Raw genomic sequence first — 13,402 nt, 5'->3', positions numbered from 1 at the left:
CAAGGGCACACATTCAACTTCAAATATAAGAGCAATTTAAAACTACTTTACTGTGTCTTGGAGTTATGGCACCCTCTAGTGTTTACTATGCAGAAATGCTATGAGAACAAATAATGCAAAAGTCTTGTCAGCTTTTTAAAAAAATTTAGGCAGCTGGACAAAATGATATAAGCACATGACTAAGTGACAGATCACATGTTTAATTTTGAAATATAGAAGGAAAGTTGAGAAATCAAGGTGGCATAAGAAGAATAAACCATTTAAATAACTTTGAAACAAGAATACTCTTCAAGAAAAAAAGGACAAAGGCAAATTAGTTATTAAAGAAGGAAAAATTTGAAAAACATTCTAGAACTCTGTGAATAAACCATTTCAAAATGTAAAATTTGATAAAAGTAAATTATCAAATAACACAAAGAATTTATCTTTGAATACCCAGGAGCTATAATTATAAGGCTTTTTCATAACATAGCCTCAACCCTTAATCCCTATGGATAGCATTATAACAAGGCCTCAGTAGATTAAGAGCTCCCAGGTAACTAAAAAACATTTTATTATACTAGGGTGTGACTATTTTAGCTTATTCAGTATTTTGTAACTTAGGTAAATTTCTTTATTGGCTAATGCTGCTGCAGGTACATTTGCAATGACACTAACATTACTTACACCAATATAGGCTTTCCCGATATCCTAGGATGTCTTAGCACTTCGGACATTGTCTCTTTTGTCTCTTCCATTCTCTCTTCATCACTAGAATCCACGACAAATATTACCCCATAGGACTCAGCATAGTAATTCTTCCAGATTCCCCGAATTCTTTTTCCACCTCCCAAGTCAAAGATGGTGACTTCAAACTTCCCTTGTCTAAGGTCAATTTTGGAAAATCCAACAGTAGGAGCTACGTCTTCAGGATATTCTGTTTTGAACGATATGAAAGAAAAAATCTTTAGACTTTAAATTAATAACAATTTAACTTCACAACTTAAATAACGTACAATGGAATGGAATGTGATGGAATGGAATGTTGGAATAGAATGTTTATTATTTCCTTGCACAATGAGCATTACATCTAAGCATACTGGTCTGGGCGAAGGGTGGATAATATAAAATACCCAACTAGAATTCACACTCCATGCAGATAAGAGTTTCTGTCTGTTTTTATTCATTTGCTTTTATTAATATATACCCAGCTCCTAGAATCATCCCTACTGTATAACAAGTACTTAATAAGTATCTGTAGAATGAATAAATAAATGAACTTTTGCCTTTAAGATATTTACTCTCGAGTTACAAACAAAAATTTCAATCTTTCAACACCACAGACATCTCCAGGAACCATAACAACATCTACACAGTTATTTTTTTAAAATCTGAACATTTAGAGAACAGTTTAAAAGAACCAAAGAATGGCAGAAGCTAAGGACCACTCTTTTTTAATTAACTGAATTCAAGCTATAATTAGAATTAATAAGACTTGTGAGGGCAGCTTATCAATATAAAAAGTAGATTTCATTATTTCTACAGGAACATGTTTTGGATGTTCTTGTAAATTTATAATTGAATTTTTTTTACTTCTGTTTATGTCCAAGATGGTACTAGAAGTATATGATTATAACTACTAAGGATTGGTAATGACAATAAAAGATTTAAAAGATCACTAAGGTTCAAGAAAGACAAACTAGAAGCTGGGATTTATACCTTAAAGCTAGGAAGGATTTAGACAGAAAAGTGATCTAAGTAACAGAAATGGTAAAGGCAAGAAGTACGGACAAGTTGAACACTGTGGTTGGAGCAAACCCTTAAGATTGTTAATGCAGACTGAAGAGAGTTCTAAAGAGAGAGAATTGTGAGCCACAGAAGATATTTGAGCAAACCAATAATAGTGACTAAAGTGTGATTTATTAAGATTCATCTTTGCAAAAGTCTCCAGAATTGACTAGAAATACAAGTGATAGCCACTTTTCAAAGAGAAATGAAAATAAAAAGACAGATCATGAAAGAGTAATAGGACCTGGTGTCTCAATGGTTATGGAGAAAAGTTTAAACTGCATGTCTGTTTCTTCCATTCTCTCTCCACCACTGAAATCCACAACCAATATTATTCCACTGGACTTTGTTTACAGTTGCAGGGCTGCAAATTACATGGGGCTTTTAAATTTTAAACCAATCAAATAAAATAAAATAAAAAATTCAGTTCCTCTGCTGTATTAGCTACATTTCAAGTGCTCAAAAATCATGTGGCTAGTTGCCCACCTTACTGGACACAGCCAATCTAGAACATACCCCTCATTGCAGAAAGCTCTAATGAATAACCCTGGTTTAGAGGGTCTTACCCCGCCCCCTCAACATGTGCATTACAAAGATAAATTTGAAAGGCTTCTGCTGCTAAGCTTAGGTGTGACTGAGAAACAGACTTCCACTAAGCACTCCAGGGCACTTTACACAGCTTCCTAGAGAAGTTACAGGTCACATTTTTGTAAGACTTCCTTATTTAGAAGGAAAAAAGGCAAGTTTAGAAGCAATATAAGCAGCCAGATATTCCAAAAACAGGATTACACTAGACATTTAAAAATGTGAAATCTAGTCCAGGCCAGAACTGCTTTCCACAGTTAAAATAGGCAGCTGGTCTTTGAGTAGGATTTGAGAGATATCCTCAGGACATTATCAGTGAAAATAAATAACTATGCTGGAGTAGGGACAAGGGAACTAAAATGTACAGAACACCTACTGTACCAGGATTTGTTAGGCATTAGGATGTACAGGTAAATCAGATAGGGTTGCTGTCCTCCAAGAATACACAGTTCAATACAGAGACAGCATATTAGCACAATTTTAGCATAAGAACCAATACATTAGACTGTGAAGGGGTTATGGACTGCATATCTGTGTCCCCACAAAACTCTATGTTAAACCCCACCCCGAATGTGATGATATCTGAAGGTGGACCTTTGGGAGGTAATTAGGTTTAGGTGAAGTCATGAGGGTGAAGCCCCCATGATGGGACTAGTGTCCTTATGAAGGACACAGAGAGCTTGTTTGCCTTCTTTCCTTCTTCCACCTGAGGACACAATGAGAAGATGGTTGTCTGTAAACCAGGAAGAGGGAAACACCAAGAATCCGACCATGCTGGCACCATGATTGCAGACTTCCAGTGTCTGGAATCGTGAGAAATAACTGTTTGTTTCTGAAGCACAGTCTATGGCATTCTGTTATAGCAATCCAACTAATAAGACAGTAAGCATTGTTTATGGCATTCTATTACAGCAGCCCAAACTAAAACAGAGGGCATTCAAGAGGAAAGGGATAAAAAGAGGGGTGAGTTATGGTCTAGAAAGGCTTCAGAAAGGAAATAAAATGGGACTGAAGTCTGAAAAGCTACAAAATTATAACAAGGAAGGGAGAAGAACATTCTAGACAGAAAACCAATGTAAACACAGATAAAATGATGGCCATATTCGCAGGAACCCAATGAAGATTAATTTTTTCAAGGTCACATGGTAGGCAGAGCCAGAACTCAAATACAGGACTTTATTTTTTTTTAATTCTTTATTTTTAAGTATTTTTAAGTATTACATATAGTATTACATACGTCTCCTTTTCCCCCCATTGACCACTCCCTGGCCACCCCCACCCCCCAGTTCAAATACAGGACTTTAAAAGCTTGCTTATTTTGATACATCGAATGTCCTACCCTTCTTCTCTATTCTTTCCTCTGGTTCCTACGCATGATTCTGTGTTTCAAGATTCAAGACTAAATATTCAGGTTACAATCTTCCCTTAAACCTTTCTCTGACGATTCCTTCCTACTTTCAGCATCATAAATGTTCTTCTTGCTGGTTTTCACAATAGCCTATACCTTCCTAATACCTGGGACCTATCTCTGTAGTCTTAGCATTCAGCACAAAGCATATAGTGGCTCAATCCATAACACCAGACTGCTAAGATAGCTGAAGCTGCTATCCTTATGTCCATCCTTCTTTTCCCTTCCATATATTTATCCATCCACCCATGCTTATAATCATTTATTGAGGGCCTATTATATATTGGCATCATACAAGAATCAGGGATAAAAAAACATATGGTTCCCAACCCTGAGGATTTCATACAGTATGTGTTAAGAAAACAATCTCTATAAAGTCTAAGATAAAATGAAAATACATAATCAATAACTATTTATTGAACATCTGTTATGTGCTATGCACTGTGTAAGGTACTAGATATATAAAGATTAATAAGGCCCAATCTTCTGATCTTAAAAAGCTATTACATAAGAAAAATAGGAGGAAACATATATAAACAAATAACTATAATATAATGAATATGTATTAATATCCAACAATCGTAGGGACCAATTTACACAAAGAATTTTCCCACCCAAAATACCGATAGTTCTTTAGGAAATTTTAGGAAACAGCACTGGATAGAGAATCCTGGATTATTTTATCTGAGCACATGGCTTTTTAGGATAAAGACTATAGTCCCTAGTCTCTATAGCAGTCAGGTGTGGCTGAGAGAGCAGATTCTAGGTAGTGTGCTGGTGGTATATTGTTGGACGTTTAATTGGGTCAGTGGAACTCTGATAGGTAGTGTTTACCATGTCCATGGTGAAAATACTCCCACTATGGACAATTTCAAACTACCAACATGAGATACCAGAACAAAGAGTTGGAAAAGAAATGTGCACATTTGGCTCTTGCTTAACTGATAAGAGGCAATAAGCACAAGTAGGAGCCAGATCCAGAACACCACTGATTCCAGTCAATGGCAGGTGGTGTCTTCTGGTCCCACACTTAAAGGAAAGGAGGATGGCCTCCCCTTGCCCTTTATCTCTTCCTTCCAGCTGAAATGCATTAGGGTCATGAGCCACCGTGGACCACGTAGGCAAGGGAGAATACTTGTAATGGCAAACAGGAGAGGGAACTTGAGTCCCTAACACCATGGAGCTACTATACCAGCCATAGACTGCTTTTGGCTGCATTGTTATGAGAGAGAAATACACTTCTATTTTTAAAGTCACTGGTATTTTAGGTCTCTGTTAGAACAACCATATCTATACCCAATTAATACAAACATTTTGACAACCCTGAAGAAGAGAAGTTGATGTATAACCCATGGACACAGACAATAGGGTGGTGAAGGCCTGGGGTGGGGGCGGTCTGGAAGGGGTCAATGGGAGGAAAAAGGGGACATATGTAATACTTTCAACAATGAAGACTTTTTTTAAAAAGAGAGAAATTAAGCTCAAGATAGGAAAGTACTCTTAGTTTAGGAGGCTATTGTAATGCTATAGATGAAAGACACTGTAGGTCTGGACTTAGACAATGGCAATACAGTAAAGAGGAAGGAGATATATCTCAAAAGAAACAAGCAAATATCAAAAACAAAGAAACAAACGGAGAAGAGCCAGAAATAAGCTGAAGAGAAGTCATGTGTAAAATGTTTTAAGAATATTGGCTGCAACACTTAAGATGTGGCCTAAACTGTAAAACAAATAAAACTATCCTTTGGGAATTTACAGTTTGGAGAGGTGGAGAGATACATAAACAAAAAGGCAATTAAGTAGTGATTCAAGCAAGTTTAGTAAAGGTAAGAGTAGACCAAAACAGAGGAAATAGTTCTACTCATGATAACAGATGAGGGCAGCAGAAGATCAGAAAGGATTTCATTAAGAAGGAGACTGTATTACAAAAATATATATTCAGAGATAAGTAGCTATTCTATCTTAAAGGCTCAATTTGAAAAAGTTCAAGTACTTCTATATAACTGGAATCTTTAAAAAAAAAATTAGTCTCTGGAGTATGCTGAATAGTAAATATGAGGTAAAGAACAAAATCAGAGCCAAAGTTAAAGGTAGTTTTGACTATTTGTTCACTTGACACCTTGAACATTTTCTAACTCCGATAAAGAAACTAATGGATACATGAAGGTGGAAATCAGAAGAGGAAGGTCCATAGGGGAGGAAACCTTTTTTTCTGCCAAGGGCCATTTAGATATTTATAACATCATTTGTGGGCCTTACAAAATTATCAACTTAAAAATTAGCCAGCATTTTATCAAACATTTAATTAACTCACAGCTAATGCCTTGGCAGGGCCAGACCAAACGATTTTGTGGGCCTTATATGGTCAGCAGGCCTGAAGCTCCCTACCCCTGGTCTAATGGAAAGAGGATACTCTAGGTACACATAACAAATTAGATGATCTGATGAGCAGATTCCTAGAATCTGTTCCCTTCAATGTTAAAACTTTGAAAGAATAGAAGAAGGGAAGATGTTTAGATAAAGGAGTCATGACTGGAAAGCCAAATCTGGCTCACCAATGCTGTTGTTTTTTTTAATCCTCATCTGAGGATATGCTTTTACTGATTTTAGAGAGAGAGGGGAAAGGAGAGGGGAGAGGAAAGGGGGAGGAAAGGGGGAGGAGGAGGAGGGAGAGAGAAACATGGATGTGGGATTGACACCAATAGGTTTCCTCCGGCACATGTCCCGACCTGGTGCATGGGATGACACGCCAACTGAGCCAACCAGGTACAGCTTGCCAACTTTTCATTTATTTGTTTGTTTTTAACAGGTGTTAATCATCACAGATTTTGCTGCAAGAATCTTTGATTCTGAAATATAGGAGCCTATGTAATTTTATCTCTAATTTTCCAAAGGCACCAAATGCCTGCCATTGACTTTTTCATTGAGCGCCTACAGCAAAGAATGTGTAAATCCTCTCTCATTTTCTGCTCTTATGACTGCAGTTTTTGAGTTCTCAGGCTAAGAATGTGTTTTACATCTTAAAATAATTGCAAAAAAAGAAAATTTCATAACACACCAAATAAAGTTTCATTAGAACATGATCATGCTCATTTGTTTACACACTGTGTATGGATGGCTATTTTCATACTAGTATGTTAGAACTGTATAGTTGGAAGAGAGCATATGATCCTCAAAGGCTAAAAGATTTACTATCTGGCTCCACAGAAGTTTGCCAAGCCTGGTTTAGATGATGACAGCGAGTGCTCTACAATATCTAGGAGATAGCATGAAGGTACCATAAAAGCTTTAGAACAGTGGTTCTCAACCTTCCTAATTCCACGACCCTTAAATACAGTTCCTCATGTTGTGGTGACCCCCAATTTCATTGTTACAAATTGAACATAATTAAACCATAGTGATTAATCACAAAAACAATATGTAATTATATATGTGTTTTCCGATGGTCTTAGGCGACCCCTGTGAAAGGGTCGTTCGACCCCCAAAGGGGTCGTGACCCACAGGTTGAGAACCGCTGCTTTAGAAGAATCCACAGACAATAATATGCCATTTACATCTAATGTCACATAGTAAAATTTGGGGTGACAAAGTATTTTTCTCCAACAGCAAGTTTTGCAAAATGTTAATTTTCTTTTATAAACTTGCATAAATAAAAGCTCCCTGACTGTCTGTATACATGGTATCTTCTTGAAACATCCATTTTCAGAAACAAATATATGTTAGGTTTTCTCCCACTTCATTCCCTTCAGACACCTGGCTGGTGCTATATCTCCTAGGTACACAAAAAACTCCCTAGCACAGTTATTTCTATCTAGAGGCCCAGTGCATGAAATCCATGCATGGGTAGGGTCCCTAGGCCTGGGTGGTGATCAGGGCCGATCAGGTTCCCCGCCTCCCCACCTCCTTGCCTCCCCACCTCCTCCTTCCCTCACTCCCTCAGCACCCCACTGCCGCCGTTGCTGGTCTCCCACCATGTTCCGTGCTAACCCCTGGTGGTCAGCACATCTCATAGCGAGCAATCAAACTCCTAGTCGAACTCCCGAGGCGACACTTTGCATATTAGCCTTTTATATATATAGATTGTAGTACAAAGCACTGAATTAAGACTCAGTAAATACATCCAATAAGTTATAATATAAATGGCATAAAACCCTTTAATGATAGAGGTCCTATCTATATATAAAACCCTAATATGCAAATAGACCGAACAACCGGTTGCTACGATGTGTGCTGACCACCAGGAGGAGCGTGTGCGGAACATGGTGAGCATCAGCAGCAGGCGGCAGAGTGCGGAACATGGCAGGCATTGGCCGTAGCGGGATGATGGATCAGGTGAGCAGGGGCGTCAGACCAAGGCGGGGCACTGGTCGCTGTCATCGGGGCGAGTCTCTGACTGTTACTAAATATTCTTTGCTCCCACGCACTGCGGTTCTGCCCGGCACCCGCACCTGCTGCTGGTGCAGGCCCTGCTTGCACCCGCTGCCAGTGCCAGAGACGCCACTCATACCTGCTGCTGGCGCCGGCCCCAATCGCTCAGCACTGTCAGCAGGTGCAAGCGGCGGCTGCCGGCCCCAAGTGCCCCTCAGGACCTCTCCACCTCCCCCTGCTCCTGAGGGGCAACTGGGGCAGCAGCCACCGTTCGCACCCGCTGACAGGGACGGCCCCGCTCACACCCACTGCTGGCACCAACCCCAATCACTCTGCGCCATCAGTGGGTGCGAGCGGAGCCGGCACGGTCAGCACTTGGGAGCAGCAGTGGCGGGAGTAGGGCTGCCGGCAGACAGGGGACCAGAGGCCACGGCAGGAGGGGCCAGGTGAGGGTGCAGAGGATGGGCCAAGACCCACCCCTGTGCCCACCGCAGCCTGGCGGCCCACAGTTCCTTTCAAGGTGCACGAATTCGTGCAATGGGCCCCTAGTCTTTAAAATAATTCTAAAACTTACATATCCTATTGAAAAAATCAAAAGATGCAGACAGTTGTGCTGGCTAATTATATTTCTACCTCCCTTTCATTTAGTGTAGCCTTGTGACTAAATTCTGGCCAAGAAAATATAAGTAGAAGGTGGGTATCCTTAAAAACAGGGGCATGTAGCTTTTTTACTTTTCCTTCCTATGGGCTAGAACAGTGATGGCAAACCTATGACACGCGTGTCAGAGGTGACACGTGAACTCATTTTTTTGGTTGATTTTTCTTTGTTAAATGACATTTAAATATATAAAATAAATATCAAAAATATAAATCTTTGTTTTACTATGGTTGCAAATATCAAAAAATTTCTATATGTGACACGGCATCAGAGTTAAGTTAGGGTTTTTCAAAATGCTGACACTCCGAGCTCAAAAGGTTCACCATCACTGGGCTAGAAGACCAATGTAATCCCTATTAGCTGATAAAAGACCTCAAGGAGCCTCTGCATCTTTGCATTTATTCAAATATGAAACATGAAAACAGGCTGGTATTATGAAGGCGGAGTCTATTCACCACGTTAGCCACAGTATAATGAGAATATAAAATAACGGAGTGCACGCTACCTGTACTCAAGGAATATGTAATAGAGAATGTAATAGATAAATCGGAATAATTTAGTAATAAATATTTTCTGCTTACCTCCTTGGATTCCTTTTGCCGTTGCCGTTTTACCAGCATTATCAAGTCCCACCATCACAAGAGTCACCTTTCTTAAAAGAACAAAAATTTAAAAATTACTTTGAGTTAATTCAATACTGGAAAAAATAAAAGCAAATACATTCATTCAAGCAACATTTAGGAGGATCTGCTGTACAAGACAATCAGCTAGATATTAAGGGTAAAATGATGAATAAAAAAGCAAAATTCATGAAGAATACCTTTAAAGTATTATTCTTTCATTCTCTAAGCAAAAAAAAAAAAAAGAGGGGGGAGAGTTAAAAAAAAAAAAAAAAAAAAAAAAAAAAAGAGGGGGGAGAGTTGGATTGTACAATAGAAACCCAAAGGATAGAGAAGAAATAAGGAAAAGAAAAGAGATAAATGGAGGGAGGGAGATGGATTCTGACATGAGTTATGTATCATGACTAAAGATTAAATGTTCTAGTTAATTGAATTCTAAGGGTTATCAGAAATCTGTTTTTCTTATGAAATTACATAAGAAAAGAATTATTGTTATTCTAGGCACTACTTGTGTGCTAAACTCTGTTTTTAGAAATATGTAGCACCTTACCAAGTACAAATCTTACATATAGTATAGTCACATGACTATTAAGTGCTAATATATTTTCAAAGAGCACAATTATAAAGCTTAAAATGTATCTGATGATATAGCTAAACTTCACAGAATCAGAAAAAAAATACAGTCTAGTTCAATTTTACAGCTGAAAAGTCCTAAGCCCAGAGTTGGAAGACGTAAGACAATGAATAGGTTTAACAAGAATCAAAACCTAATTAATTCACCTAAATCCTAGAAAATTCTTTAACCTGGGACAGGTACAAAGGAACAAACCTATTATACTGGTCCTATTAACATGACAATTCAGTCCACCACTAAAACTCATTTCTGTTCTAGGCTACACTACTGCACAATATGAGATGAGACCGTCCATTAACAGCATGGATTTGAGAATACAGAGAGAAAGCCACAGCATAACACAGCTAGCTGCTGCATTAAAACCACAAGGCACCCTAGCCAGTTTGGCTCAATGGATAGAGTGTTGGCCTGTGGACTGAAGGGTTCTGGGTTTGATTCTGGTCAAGGGCACATGCCCGGTTTGCGGACTTGATCCCCAGTGGGGGGGAGGGGGGGGGGGAGGAAGATGCCGGAGGCAGCCAATCAATGATTCTCTCTCATCATTGATGTTTCTCTCTCTCTCCCTCTCCCTTTCTCTCAGAAATCAATACAAATATATTAATTAAAAAAAAAAAAAAGCAAAAGGCTATGGGAGGCAACCAGTCAATGTGTCGCTCTCACATTGATGTTTCTCTTTCTCTCTCTCTCTGTTCCTCCCTCCCTTCCACTCTCTCTGAAAATTAATGGAAAAAATATCCTCAGGTGAGGATTAACAAAAAATAAAATAAGTAAATTATGAGTTATATAGTATATTGGAAAGTGATTAAGTACTATAGGAAAAAGAATGGAGCAGGATAAATGGAGCAGTAGTGGGGATAGGAGGTGGGTTGCAGTTTTATGTAGGGTGACCAGGGTGGGTCTGATTGAAAAGGTAAAGCCTGAGCAAGGCCTTGAAGGAGGGAGTTAGTCATCTGGGGCAAAAGAGAACAGCTGGACCAAAGGCACTGAAGTGGGGACATGCTGGCATGTTCCAGTATCAGCAAGGAAGCCACTGTGGTAGAACTCAGTGAGAGCCCCGGCCCGATGGCTTAGTTGGTTAGAGAGTCGCTCGGTGCACTAAAAGGTGGCAGGTTCAATTCTCGATCAGGGCACATACCCATGTTGCAGGTTTCATCCCTAGTCAGGGCCCATATGGAAGGCAACCAATTGGTGTTTGTTTCTCTCTCTCGCTCTCTTTCCTCTCTTTCTCTCTCCCTTCCTCTCTCTAAAATCAATAAAAGCATATTCTCCAATGAGGGTTAAAAAATAACACAACAGTGAGAAAGGGGCAGGGAAGGGCAGATCAGAAACACATCAAAGGCAAGATCATGCAGAACCTTATACACTAGGGTGAGGACTTTGGTTTTTGTGAGTGAAATTAATGTACTCTCCATGTTAATTTCCTTTGTTATACTGAAGCCTTAGTCTTTGCCAAATGTTTCAACCATCCCTACCCACAATGGGGAATAACTGGAAGGATGTCTATGCTTGAGTCAGTGAAGAACAAAGCAAGCCACAATTAGCAGCATCCCCATACACCATGCCCAGTCAGCCAGTGCCGGGATCAGAGAGAATGCCAAAGAGATCAACAGCAGATTATGAATTTAAGGAGCTAAGATAGTATGTAGGTACTACTATCCATGTGAAAATTTTACCTGCATTATCAATTTTGAAAAATATCAGTTTACTTCTTGAGAAAGCTGTGAGGTATTTAGAGTATAATTTATTATTTTGTTTGAAGAAGTTGTAACTACCAAATATTAAGGAATGAGACTTAAATGCAAAATACTTTCCTAAACAAAATATAGTAAATGACTATACTAAAAAAGGTAAATAATGTAGCATTTTAAGCAATATTTTAGAAAATTCAAGACACTACATATACAATGAATTAGACTAAAATTATATTAAAGTTAATTCAATTGTTCTTTACTAATTTATAATGCAGTTCAAGATCTACAGTGCTACTAACATCACCATGAGCCAAAACAATTACTTTTGGGAACAAATCACCATTCACTGCTTGTTTGCACCATTTATTCTATAAATATTGATTAAGCACCTATTATACAATAGCAAATAAACATCCACAATCCCCAGCCCTCATAAACCATAGAGCCTAGCAAGAAAATAGGCAATGGAGAGGTAATTATGTGTGATGACTGTTGTCAAGGGAAAGCACAGGCAGCCACAGGAAGAGATAACAGGCAACTGTGCCTATTCTGGAAGTCAAGGAAGACCACACTACAAATATGCAGCAGCTGGGTCAGCAGTTCCTAGAAACATAAAACCTTTCACATCCCTTATAAGACAAAGTAAAACATCTTAAGTTACCTTTTAAGGAAAATGGCCCCTCATTCTCTTAAATGGGTAGCATCTTATGTCCACCTCCCCAACTCCATCCTTGTTAATATTTCAGTTTTTAAAAAAACTTCCAGCCCTGGCTGGTGTGGCTCAGTTGGTTGAGTGTCATCCCATGTACCAAAAAGATCAATGGTTCAATTCCTGGTCAGGACACATGCCTGAGTTGCAGGCTCGATCCCCGGGGGGGGGACATGCAGGAGGCAGCTGATAGATGTTTCTCTCTCACATCAAGGTCTTTCTCTCCCTCCCTCCCTCTTCCTCACTCTCTGAAAATATTTTTGTAAAAATATTCCAAATTATTACTATTACACATTGTTCTTAAAGCTAGCTACCAAGAATGTTAGCTTTTACCTTAAATGTTTTCATTGTTTAAAAATGTATCTTGCCCTAGCTGGTTTGGCTCAGTGGATAGAGCATCGGCCTAAGGACTGAAGGGTCCCAGGTTCAATTCCCGTCAAGGGCATGTACCTTGGTTGTGGGAATATCCCCAGCATTGAATAAGCCCTCGCTGGTTTGGCTCAGTGGATAGAGCCTCAGCCTGCGGACTGAGGGCCCCAGGTTTGATTCTAGTCAAGGGCACATGCCCGGGTTGCAGGCTTGATCCCCAGTGGGGGGTGTGCAGGAGGCAGCCGATCAATGATTCTCTCTCATCATTGGTGTTTCTATCTCCCTCTCCCTCTCACTTCCTCTCTGAAATCAATAAAAATATATTTTTTTATTTTTTTTTTCATGATATATTTTTTTAAATGTATCTTTATTGTTGAAGGTATTACAGATGTTCCTCTTCCCCTCCCCCCCAGTTAACCCGCTTTATCCTACTCCCACCCCGCCCTCAGGCCTTCATCACACAATTGTTGATTGTCTGTGTCCATGGGTTATGCATATCTACACTAATAAAAGACAAACATGCAAATTGACCATACCTTTGCTATGCCTTAAACCACGCCCACCAGCCAATCAGAGTGACTATATGCAAATTA

The 13,402-nt window shown here is 39.2% G+C and overlaps 1 protein-coding gene across 1 annotated transcript in view; it reads right to left on the bottom strand.

Moving 5' to 3' along the window:
* ARL13B (ADP-ribosylation factor-like 13B) overlaps window positions 1–9,479 on the bottom strand; it is a 55,512-nt gene extending 46,033 nt beyond the window's left edge. The window contains exons 1-2 of the mRNA XM_014550630.1: window positions 9,368–9,479; window positions 667–916 (exon numbers count right to left, since the gene is read on the bottom strand). Coding sequence (XP_014406116.1) covers window positions 667–916; window positions 9,368–9,422 — 305 coding nt within the window. The 5' untranslated portion in view covers window positions 9,423–9,479. The remainder of the gene's footprint in view (window positions 1–666; window positions 917–9,367) is intronic.
* Window positions 9,480–13,402: the final 3,923 nt, after the last annotated feature.

Source organism: Myotis brandtii, unplaced genomic scaffold, assembly GCF_000412655.1.
Source record: "Myotis brandtii unplaced genomic scaffold, ASM41265v1 scaffold609, whole genome shotgun sequence".
NCBI classification, from domain to species: domain Eukaryota; kingdom Metazoa; phylum Chordata; class Mammalia; order Chiroptera; family Vespertilionidae; genus Myotis; species Myotis brandtii.
This window is presented reverse-complemented; position numbering and strand designations above follow the sequence as displayed.